This window comes from Aspergillus niger, assembly GCF_000002855.4.
Source record: "Aspergillus niger supercontig An02".
Lineage (NCBI taxonomy): Eukaryota > Fungi > Ascomycota > Eurotiomycetes > Eurotiales > Aspergillaceae > Aspergillus > Aspergillus niger.
The window spans coordinates 2,098,940-2,110,935 of record NT_166519.1 but is presented as its reverse complement, the minus strand read 5'-3'; the positions used below and the strand labels follow the sequence as shown (position 1 = coordinate 2,110,935).

General features: G+C 49.2%; 3 protein-coding genes across 3 annotated transcripts, besides 2 other annotated features; 1 reads left to right on the top strand and 2 right to left on the bottom strand.

Moving 5' to 3' along the window:
* Positions 1-3,421: 3,421 nt before the first annotated feature.
* An02g08560 (uncharacterized protein) lies at positions 3,422-4,448 on the bottom strand (the record flags this gene model as incomplete). Its single annotated transcript, XM_001399952.1, has 2 exons — positions 3,422-3,765; positions 3,821-4,448. The coding sequence occupies 2 exons, from the start codon at positions 4,446-4,448 to the stop codon at positions 3,422-3,424; spliced, it is 972 nt and encodes a 323-aa protein (XP_001399989.1).
* A 794-nt stretch (positions 4,449-5,242) lies between these two features.
* Positions 5,243-5,249: a sequence feature (Short protein (An02g08550, CAK44263.1) was converted to a misc_feature.).
* A 215-nt stretch (positions 5,250-5,464) lies between these two features.
* Positions 5,465-5,529: a sequence feature (Short protein (An02g08550, CAK44263.1) was converted to a misc_feature.).
* Positions 5,530-5,703: 174 nt separating this feature from the next.
* On the bottom strand, positions 5,704-6,931 carry An02g08540 (uncharacterized protein; the record flags this gene model as incomplete). The annotated part of the gene is made up of 5 exons (XM_059746456.1): positions 5,704-5,994; positions 6,122-6,281; positions 6,329-6,640; positions 6,676-6,782; positions 6,893-6,931. The coding sequence occupies 5 exons, from the start codon at positions 6,929-6,931 to the stop codon at positions 5,704-5,706; spliced, it is 909 nt and encodes a 302-aa protein (XP_059603418.1).
* Positions 6,932-11,470: 4,539 nt separating this feature from the next.
* Positions 11,471-11,996, top strand: An02g08530 (hypothetical protein; the record flags this gene model as incomplete). Its single annotated transcript, XM_001399949.3, has 2 exons — positions 11,471-11,781; positions 11,975-11,996. 2 exons carry the CDS (start codon positions 11,471-11,473, stop codon positions 11,994-11,996), a joined length of 333 nt encoding a protein of 110 aa, XP_001399986.3.

Here is an 11,996-nt window from a genome sequence, read left to right as displayed (position 1 = left end):
TTCGTGCAGTTTAGCTGATGTTACACTCGCAGGATGAGAAGCTTACGGAGATTTGGAAGTCTGAATGAATTGGGGGGACGGCCTGTTTGTGAAAGTCCGTCTTATCAACATGGCGGGGTTGAATTGATAGGCTTATCGGCTAAGTAGAGCAATGCTGCGGGGAAGTGGCGATCCGGACATTTACCTCGGAGATTTAGCATTGACTACTCACGATGGGAATACCAACTACTATGGCATTGTTAAGGATGCCTATCCAAAAAGATCCATGTCACTACTCGGTATAGTTATCTAAACAACTGGGGTCTGTCTTGATCTCCACCAACCCAACCCACCCGCTCCACATGCCCGCCCCACTTGTCCAGTTGACAGGTGATCCTCGTATCGACCGTTGGAACTATCCCTTCCTATAGAGCAGCCATCCGTGATAGTTGATAAATTCTTCTTGAAGTCGGTACATAATACACGATCAATAATCGTTGGCTTATTTACTCAGTGAGAAGAACGTTGTCCGGCCGGTCACAGTGGGATGAGTGAAATAACTATAGGCCTGGACACTCACTATGATAACACATCGCTGCCGAAACTTGAGACAAGTGTTTCTGCTGTGTATCTCTCACGATGCAGCTGGCAGAGACTAATGTCAGCATAAGCCTGCTTTTACATTCGGAAAATACAAAATCAAATCACTCCAAAGCTTCCACACGCGCATTCGCAAAACCGTTAGCTTCAAGTCTCGGCCGAAGTTAAGATGACTATGAATCTGTTCTGTGCCTGAAATGACATACCCGTCTATAATTTGAACGACAAGCTAAAGCCATTTCTAAACCAGATTGGCTGGCTCTGCGCCACCAACGATGACAACCCCCATTCCGGCTGACACGGAATCTGACCCGACTTTCTCTCTTCGTCGGGTCTAGGATGGCCTGAGTCCCGCCTTGCTTTTGTGCAACCAACCCCAAGCTGCAGCCGAATTGGCTCTTAGTAGTCTAGACTGACAGAACCCAGATAGATACCCTGTCACTTTGATCTATCCTAACTCGCACGACTGAACAGGGTTACCACAGGCATTGCTGTCGCTACTACACTACGCACTAGTCTCCAGCAGTTTTCTCTTTCCGTCTCCCGCCTTACCTGCCTCACGACTAAAGTAGACACGTCAGTATAATTGGGGGTTTTAGCTTCAAGGAATCCACCAAACCCTGCAGCTGCATGGGCTCCTCCGCTTAGTCTCACGAGTTATGCCAAGCCGGTAGCAAGCGTCAAGCGAAGTTCGACCACCAGTCATCTGTCTCCATTACCGACTCCTGACTGCATCCCAAACTACGAGGTAGTATCTAGGTGGTGCTAATACCTAAGCAGGATCTGAATCCTTGCATGCCCGCCGTCTCTTCTTTCACTCATCGGACCGGACCGTAGGTCGATAGGCACTCTACGCGCTAAGCTACCTACAAGCTATAGTAGTATCTGCTTAGCATACACTAGCACGAGTGGGATCACCTGGCGGTAGAAATAATAACTGGTACTAGCGTAACTGTATATCCAAAGTTAGATTTCATGTACAGACAAGTGGTGGGTGGCCACTAGCTATGCTTTGTAGTAGTTGACAGCATTTGGGACATCTGATCATGAATCTAGCAACTACACTACTTGGTAATGATCTTTTTAAAGCAAAGTTATTCTCAAGACAAAGGACAGTGGCGGACTCAACTGTATGTATATGAGCTATCTAGTTCTCTCTCTTTCTCTCTCTTTCTCTCTCTCTCTCTCTCTCTCTCTGTCTGTCTGTGTGTATGTGTGTGTGTGTGTTGGGGATAGTCAGCAACCACGTAGGCAGAGTTGGCGACAGGTCAGGTGATGCCTGGCCACAGTAAATGTATCAACAAAAATACTAACCCACATAAATGGGATCGCACGAGAACTAGAAGCCAAGAAAAATTCATCAATGATGAATACTTGCACCCTGATCAAGAATTGATTCAGCAAAGACCTGGCCGGTGCGTGGCCTGCCCTAATCTAGTATTTAGTGGACGTTCCGGAACGAAAAAGAAGATGAGCTGGAAACCTTAAAAAGTACGAAAAAGGTACTACCTGACACAAAGGTTGGATTCGGAAGTTGGATTCGGAAAACATAAGCTCACGAATCGAAAACCGTATACTACTAGTACTCCGTAACTGATTTAGTAACCTGCTATTGGCTCTCTAACCGCCACGGCACGCTGCTACAGCAACATGAGCATACATTTGAACCAAGAAACCGGACTCTGGACGATCCCGTGTTGTTGAGCTGAGGCATGTAGAGCTTAACCAATCAGTTAACATAAACGGCATAGAGAGGTGCTGAGTTAAGACAGACTTTTATTTCGATAGGATTGTCCTGGACTTACTACTAGGCGGGCCGGGCCTCAGGACTCGACCGCCTGAATGATGCTGAAGTGTTTAGAAAACACCACCATAGTAGCTTGGTAGCACGCCAGTGGCGCCTTGCCAGTCAGCCCGCTGGATCCCCTTATATTGGTGCAGTGCCACTGACAACTGTCCGAGGTACACCACAAGACAGATGAGGAGGTGTAGTAGTTCGTATTTGTGTGACCAGAACTCACACCCCTTCGCGGCCGGGCCAATTGACTTCCTGCGATATGAACAGTGCTGAGATGTAGCAGCTGAGGATAACAGGGGGTAGTACTTCCTGCCACGAAAGGTTTGAGGCTGCGCAATGTCCAGCCTGAGTAGATAGGTTACAAAGAGACCAGCTAATCGAAAATTTTCTTAGTAGAAATACTCACAGAAGTGTCTGGATTTCTCACCGCTGCAAGTTCAAGTTGATCGAACTGGTTGGACCATTGGATGCCTATGCGCGTGAGGTGACATTCGACCAAGTATGGATCCCACTAACGGCTGCTTCGATGCTTCGAGTGCGGCTATGATGGGTTCAGGCCCACCAATTGGCCAGCGGGGTCGTGCAGCCGTTAAGTTATGCTGTCCATCCAATAAAGAGTCGTAGGATGAAACAATGCCCGAGACCGGAATACATCCTGGGCACTGTATGCCTTTCCTTGAATAGGAGGGTAGTGAGCTTTAGTAAGAAACGAAATGGGTGCAGGAGGGTCGGGTGAGAAGTCGATCGGCCGAAGTTTAGCTTGATTTCCGGTTGAAGAATGCGCATGGACTTGGATCTAGCAGGGATGGTTTGGTGGTATGGTATGGTATGGTATGATATGACCGAGCAGCATTCTGTCTGTTGCTTCAGGTTCACGTTCATACATGAAGTCTTTTGATTTTCGGGTTCGTGGTGTGTCTTTGGATGTGTCTTATGGCTTCCTTTCATCATTTAAAGGTCAAACAGTTGTAAAGGTCAAGTCTATGTCTATTCGAGGCTATCTATGCTGACTCTATGGATCTATACACAAGGTCCACGTCTAACCTATTTACTGAACGTCTCAATCGCCGTCGTGTCCACACCAATTGTGATATACCCGATCAGGCCTCGGGACAGATCGTTCTCATCCACAGGAACAACAGACACAACCGGGTTATATCCGCCCTCGAGATCCTCAGGGTACACCGAGTCTTCGGCATTGGTAGTCCGGTTAATCTGAGTGTGTGACACATAAGGCTCCATACTCATAATCTTCTGCTCGAGCTCCTCCTCGAAATACAGCTGGCCAGTACTGACGGTATTACTGGCGATGATGGTGCCGTTTTCGCGAACGGCCCAGTCAGTATGAACCTGGGCGTGGATGTGGATGGCACGCTCGACGTAGAAGCCTACATTACATATCAGTAAGTTCATGTAGCTATCTTGGCAGTGAAAGCGACTTACCTGGGAATATGGTCTTCATCTCCATAACGCCCTCCTCGTTCGTCGGCCACATACCACGCAGCCAGGTAGTATCGTCGGTGTGCAGGTCCGTGACTCCCATATCATAATCGGTAATGTTCAGCTCAGAAAGGAGTGTCTCGAAGGGGGTGTTAGGGGAGAGACCCGTGAACGAGGCGTAGGAACCCGTTGCGTTGCAGTGCCAAAAGTCGAGAAGGGCGTTGGGCAATGGCTCGCAGGTGGCCATGTCCAAAACTCCCACATCGAGCCATAGGGGCACACCTGGCTGGTCTTCGGTCATGTCTTGACGAAGGGTCTGGGAGCGAGGCCAGACGTAGGGACCACGGGTGACCTCCGGGGTGAGGACGCAGGTGTTGTTCTGGATGGTCTCGTAGTAGGGAGCTTCGGTGGTTATCTCAAATGTAGTATTGTGGCCAGATCCCTCCCAACGCTTCTGCATGCCTCGCTTGGCCATGCGACGCTGGTTGAAGTGCCCAACATGGCTGGCGCATCGCTTGGCCATGTCGCTGCGGCGCTGGATCTCTGCACGAGGGAGGATGTCGTACGGGCCCGGATGGGCAATTGCAGTGCCTGCCGCTAGGGCAGTAAGAAAGAGCTTGGAATAGTGCATTTTGAAATGGAATTTGGGAGAAAGTCGTTGGTGAACCGGGCTATGCTGTTGACTCCGAGGACGGGGGTGTGGTGGCTTTATATAGACGCCTCTTCACTGACCTCGCGGAGTCAAACAAGCGCACGGAGAATGATATCCTCTCATTGCCTCCTTCGACGCACTTGGCCATCGAATTGTGGATCGTAACAGCCAGCAGATAGAGCATGCTTCCTTGGCAATTTGGCAAACTTCACTGGACTCTCCGTCTGATACCGACCCTTGACCACATCAACGGGGGCAAGATGTCGCCATTATCTTGGCATCTATATCTCTGCAAGGTATAGATCACCAGGGGCAGTAACCTATCCTCTCCAATTGCCGTAGCTTCGTAATGAAGGCCACCTCATGGGTCCTCTCGTGGAGGAGCTGCCTTGGCGCTTTCATCCGCCGGGAAGAAAACATGAAGTCTTGGACTTAGTACATTACGCAACTACCCCATCCTAGACAGATATTGCAAGATAGGAGCAGTGCTGAGGGCAAGTAGTGTGGAACATGTCTCATGGCTAGGCTGCACAAATAAAGGGCTCAAGATTATTGGAGGATCCAGGGTGCTTTAAACTGATCGGCGCTGTTCGAACACACTAACTTGTTGTGGATCTCCGAACATCCCGCTGATTCAGCAGTATATAGAACTCCTCTGGGGTGAAGCTGCCAAGAGTGGAGAATTAAGAATCGGTACCATGGGGAACAGACTTTTTCGGAGATGGCGGGAGCTGATAGCGATGTTCTAGATGTGGGTAGGATAACTAACAACCATGGCCTGTAAGTGTCTGAGTAAGCGGAGGAATGAGCAGCAGAAAGGGCCCCATTGTGGTCCAGTCTTCTTACGTCGATGTGAACGGCAGCTTCTGCTTTCTTTGCGCGATTCGATCAGATTCTGCTTGTCGTCATATCTGTAGATTGTAAAGATGAGACACGATTCCCGAAGCTGGAAATCATAGTTCTGCGGAAAGACTCGGTGCTCTATGATCCACTAGTCAATTCCCAGCCATGGAAGTCAGTCCAATCACTAACAGTTGTCATCGACTGGTCTACTTTCTGAAGAAGGCCCGCCATGAGGTCTTCGCTACATATAGGGCCTAAATATAAGCGGACTTCATCAGTACCTATCCGGTGTGAGCCATACCATTGATAGTACACCCCTGATTTGGAGGTTACCTTCATTTCCACGCTGCTCCCAACGACGAAGTGTTTCCAAGAAGTCCTCAGCCCTCATCTAGAACTGAGACATGCCCAGTCCGCAACCATACAACTTCAGTTCAGGTTTAGTCCCATCCCCTTCTTCTTCGTCCCAGTCATCCTTCGACTCCCACAGATAGTAAGCAGGGGCTCCCTTTGATTTCAACAGACAAGCCATATCATCATCACCTATACGTAGCGCCACATGATGCGCGGCAGCACCACATAGATCAGCCCGGGCACCATGCCCCAGCATGAATTCCATCATTGATTGATCTCCCCGCTGCGCCGCCAATTTCAAGGAGCTCTCAACATTCGTCGCTCCGCCCTGCATCAACACAAGCACAATGTCTTTTCTCCCATCAGCAACAGCTCGGTATAAAGGCGAGGCATGATATCGATCTGGTTCAGCCCCCCGGCTCAACAAACACTCCACGAGCTCTTCATTACCGCACTGAACGGCCAGAAATTGTGGTGGAGCGTCTGGGGGAGGATAGTCCGGCAACATAGCCAAGCCAAATAGGTATTTGGCAACCCGACGACCCCGATAAAAGTTCGGCTGTGCACCACGGTCCAGAAGCAATGCCACCATATCTTTCTGTCCGGCTTGAATACCTGCAAGTAGTGCTTTCTGTATCATGACGATATCTGTGGTACTCTACCTCGCCGCGCGTAAGGGATGGCGTGCATTATCGGCAAAGCTGAACATTTGTGCCATATCCTCATCGTCACTATCTAGTGACTCTGCTGAATCGATGAGCTCGCTATCAGGCCCGGAATTCACGTCGGAGTTTCTTTCATTGCCGAGCAATGCCCATTTGCGGTGTGCGGGGTGTGGCAGACGACAAGACTTGCCCACAGCGGCTTTAAGTCCGTCGAGGAGTCTGCCAGCTAGATACAAGTCACCCCTTATTGCAACAAATATCAGAGCCGAGGCATGGTAGTAGCGACTGTTATAGTCATAGAGAACATATCTAAGGAGGTAATAGAGCCGACGATTAGTTCTCACAAGGGCGTAAAGGTCCCGTTTACGGCGAAGGAAGGAGACAATGGCGAGAAGAGTCTCATTTGGGAGATGAGCGAGGTGCATCTATAGTCGAAATCCAAGGTCCGGGACTGTTGAAATGGTATGATGTTCTGGATATATTCAAAAGGGACAAGCGCTTATTTTAGTTCAGTTGGAGACTAGTTGATTAAGGGCCGGCCAGTGCCGCAATCACCTTTACCAAAACAGGTATGACCCACCAAATGAGGAGACGAAACATGTTGATTTTGTCGAAACATGAGGATATTTCAGCGCCTTTATTTCACTCTCTCATGGCTGACCGCCAATATTGACCGGGTCGGGTGATAGATCCACAATCTTCGGAAGTAGGAGGCGTGCCATCATCGATGACAAACCGGAGTACTTATACGGCTATACTAAGTATGGCAGAAAGATCACATCGATGGATTCAGTGAGTAGGGCTTCCATTTCTCCTACACAACGGGAGCTTATCCTATCACTCACCGATCATCCCTGCCAATCTGACCAGAATAGCTCTGCTCTGATAGTAACACGATCAACAACCGTATCAGACTCAGTTGGCTCAATCACGGCCTGATTCCCAAATTTATAGTAATTAATCTTTGGTGGTACGCTTCTGATTACTGCCTTTCCTTCTAATCTTAGGAAACAGATCTATATTGTAGGTTCCTTGACGGCCTTCATACATGCGCCTGGCGCTACTTTGCGACGGGTATCTACCTTTCCATCTCTCCATCGGCGGCTTGAATATACGCGTTACATCGTCTTTGTTCTAGCGGTTAGCGCGTTGACAGTTATTAGAACTGGTCAAAGTTGAACATTACAGTGCAAACATGATGAAGGCCAATGAACTTATGCCTTGTAGCGCTCTTCTTAAACAATGGGAATGCTTTGATGAACGTCAGAGTATCGGTCATGTGCCCGGCATAGCTCCTTCCATTCTTGATTCCTGAGAGACTTCCTTCACGATCCTTCCAGCTTAACTTCTCTCCGACTCTCTATCCCACCAAAATCATCCACGGGAAGCGGATAGCATAAGTCTAATCAGAAATCATAGGCAAAATGCCAACCTTTAATTTAAACAGAATGTTTTAATATATCTTTGCCACTCGAGTCACTGTCTGTCCCTAAAAAGAATACTTTGCCTGGCCAGAGACCTTGCGTTAATTGAAACTTGACTTGCAGTACCGCTGCTGATTGCTTTATTCCGTTCGAGACCTAGGCCAAAGCCAATCGCCATGTCTTTTACCCCTAAAGGGTCCAGGCCAATACTTCGTCCGCGTTCTTATCTCCGAAGGCAGCATATTAAACACCCCAGGGCACCAGTATCTCTGTAAGGAGCAGGCGTCTCTGGTGAGAATCTCAACATGTGCGTGGTACAAGGCAGCAGCTTGGGCCACCACTACACCTGGCGGGAATGGATAGCTGTGTAACGCAGAAAAGCCATTCTTTTTGATCTGATCCGACAACTGCATCATTGTGAGACACTGGGATGTCTTTTGATGCTCTGGTCACATACGGGGAGGCGATTCCTTCCCTAGCAAGCCTTGCGGTGTCGTGCATTCAACAGGGTCAAGATGTAAACTAAGAAGAGACCACGTCGATAATGCCTCCGGAAACAGAAGCAAGACAGGGACACCATGTTTCAGGAATGGCCCCCCTCTTTGCACATGGACTGGTCTCCGCATGTTTCATTGCCTGTTGCCCAAAGGTGCAACGAGCCAGCTGCAGTGACGGTCGGGCAGTTATTGGTAGTCATGATGCTTATGCATCAAGGACATGACGCTGGCAGTGAACAAATCTGTCAACTCATCAGACAGCCAATATGTCTAATTTATCGACCCTACTAACTGGTGAGGAATGGGCTTGAATGGCAGTCGGAGATCACAAGTACCTATACGTTTTAACATAGTGTGTTCTCATTGGTAGCAGGCGACAAAGACTTTGATTCATACATTTTTTCGATGCTAGGCAATCAGCCTTGCATCAGTCAGTTCAATGGCAGCAAAATGCGGTCTGCAGTGTCCGTATGACGACAACCGTGACTTCAATATTTGAATTGCGCCAGGCATTTAGAGTTTCCAGCAGATTCTACTTCTATATTCTGGAAGCCATGCTCCGACTCACATCCGTGTCACACTCGATATATGGTCTGCCGCCCGAATCGCCCTATTACAACATCAGACACGGGAAGCTAGAGCCGGCTCTGTGCAATGATAGCTAAGGCTCGTATCCTGTTCCCGAAACGAGCTACCTACAATTGTCATCAACCTTCTTTCATACCTTGACCACGATATCAGGCTTCGAGGCTTAATTATCACTAGCTGTATAGTGTTCTCTAGATATAAAAGATGAGAAGGTCCTGCGAGTGCTCGCAACAGATGTCTCGATAAGGAGATCACTGGTAAGGTGAATTCGTTGGATATCTTGGGGCGTGGGGGTTCTATGCAATAGCTTCGGTTCAGTAGCTGTCGGCTACACGGCAGTGCATGCTGTCTCCCTTACAGTCATTAAGGTATTTATGTTTACCAATACTGGAGACAGAACTCAGCCAACTCATGGCTTGTCAGCAGTTTTGTTCTGTTCTCCTACAAGCACATCCTGGCCGTTTGTTGAGCAGGCGACCAGGCCAGTGTCGCAGTGTTGCTGGCCACCTCTTTACTTTCACCAATACGACGCTCCTGGCAGTATTGGGCGCCACAACGCACAGCCTGTGTGGCGTGGATGCTGCTAATCTCTCTTCACGACGGCACAAGGCCTGCCCAGGCATACTGGGTCACAGTTTGCGATAAATACACTGGTCATGGTCGTATGATCCTCAATACATGAGTCGTATACAGCTACGCACAGTCAGAAGTGAACAGAGAAAAGGCCAAGGTTTCTGACTACAAAAAGCAGGCTAAATAGCATAGTGTAGATCTTGTTCAGAAGCTGGTGTCAGACAAATCAGGCGCAATACCACCATCCAAGCGCCGATTGACGGGAGACTTTGGACTTAAAGTTCTTATCTGGGCATAGCTTCTTCAGTAACACCACAGATCTGACCTCACCTTGTGTATTCAACAAGCACTTTCAAAGCCTCTACTGTTCCTCTAACTTAACCCCAGGCTACCATCATATATGCTACATTCTCCAAGTCACATGCCACACTCATGCTTATGTGCATCACGTTCATGGGTTCACTCTGGACAGTCCGATCTGGGCAAGCATCCAGGATCCTTTGCCACACGCCACCATGAACTGAGGAACAAAATACGTACATGATCATCAACTAGGCCAAGCATCGCAAGCTCCCTGAATTCTAGTCCTCATATACTTCCGATGTTATTGCATTATGCCGGCAAGGAGCCCGTTGGCAGCACCGGTCCGCATGATCAACAGGCACGGATGGAGGCATGAACCATGCATCTAATTGCAGGGAAAGAAACGCCGGTCTCAGGTCCATCGGGGCCAACGGGGCCAACGGCGTCGGGATTTTCGAGTAGCGTTAGCCGCCCTTTTTTGAAAAGCGGGCCCAGTACAGCTAAGGGCCATACTCCCTGCTTTTACTCAAAAGGCAAATAAATTGGTGATACTCCATCTCTGCACCGATCGTGTATCCTTGCTTTTGCGCTCGGATTCTAAAGCCCGTCATTCCCACAGAGCGTTACACAAACAACACACCCAGCGGCTACTTGCATACCCTCGGAAGGAGCCACGAATCGGGGATTATGAAGGAAAACAAACTGTCAGACAATCCCTAAAGGCGACGAAGAGGTTGCCTTCCACGACGCGGGTATCCCAGGTAAAACTCTGCGCTTCCTTGGCAACGTTCAAAATCTCTTTTGCGGAAAAGGGGTAGCTGGAGTCAGTGGATGGATGCATTTTGATTATCTATTTGTGGGAAGAGCCGGTTGTTTAGGGTTTCGCCTCTCAGGGGCGAGCATCTTCTCCCTCTTCGGCAGCCTTTGATGTCCTTACCTTGCTTGGGTGTGTAACAAACGGGACGCATGGCCTCGGGTGCGGTCGCGGCACGGTCAACTGTCAGTAGTGTTCATGTGTGTTTACATATCACTACATATGCAAGCACCACACCAGATACAGGGTCTAAGGATTGCCGTTGTCAGTGCGGCCTGGGCTGCCTCTGGTACCTCGATACTCACCGACCTCTGCTGGAACCAACTGATACCCAGACAAGATTAGAAAGGAAGAAGGTTCTGCAAGGCTTGGGCATCCCACCCCCCAGACCGACAGTGGTTGCGCCAGTGTCATCCAGAGGGTTCCACAACTCATCCCAAACAGGAACAAAAGAAGCCCTCGTTCGCCAGGGGATTGGTTTGCCGCGATCATCACGAGGTGGCCTACACAAACGGGCCGGAAGCAGATGGAAGAACAGCACATACGGTGAAAATTGTTATAGCGACACTTAGTGATCGGTTATTGTTTTCTGTTTCGCAGCGTCATTGGCAACAGGTGCATCTGATGGCATCGTTGGTATCACCTTGATGGCTGTCACTGGATACCCCTAGGAGAAGCTGCAACGGGAGGCGAGAATCAAGCTATAAAGGTCAGCGCGCCACAGCCTGCGGTATGGAACCACTCTGACCTTTTCACCCTATAGCTGTCTTGATTATACCTTCACAAGGAAGCCTATAGTATCATTCTGTTATAGTTTCCATTGGACATCCACGTGAACTCCTACAGACGCACCACTCGCCTTCGCTGGCTTTTGAGTCTGCGAACCCATAAATACCAACACAGTCGTTTCTGGTCGCTGCTAAGAGAGTCTATCACAATCATGCCACAGAAAGCCGCTCAGCAATCTGGTATGCCCGAAGGGCGTGGAGTGAGGTACGATGAGATCGATATGGCGCTCTTCCGCGCCAAGCTCTCCTACCATGCGACAGCTGAAGAGCGCATGGCGTCGCGAGATCCGAATCTGGTGTCTATCTCGGAACATCAAGCGAGACTGTTGAGGCTCTGGGAGATGCACCAGCACTCGAGGGAGGAAAAGAACGGTGGTAGCATGACACCGGCCGAGAGGAACCAGCTGGCGCAATTTCAATGGCGATACAAGCGCTTGGAGGACCTCGCCACACAGGGCACGAGGTAGCATAAGACCACAGCAGCATCAGCATGAGAGTTAATTGGGAAAGCAGCATCATGGGGCGTTTCGTTAGATGTAGATTCACGAAGCTTTGGGTTGTTGTTTCGAGTTTCGAGACAACCCAGCTGTGGGTGTTTAAACGGCCCGTGAATCATGTTTCTCATTCTTGTTCTTGTTCTTTATCTTTCTTTTTAGCCTGCTGGACACTTGCATCTAA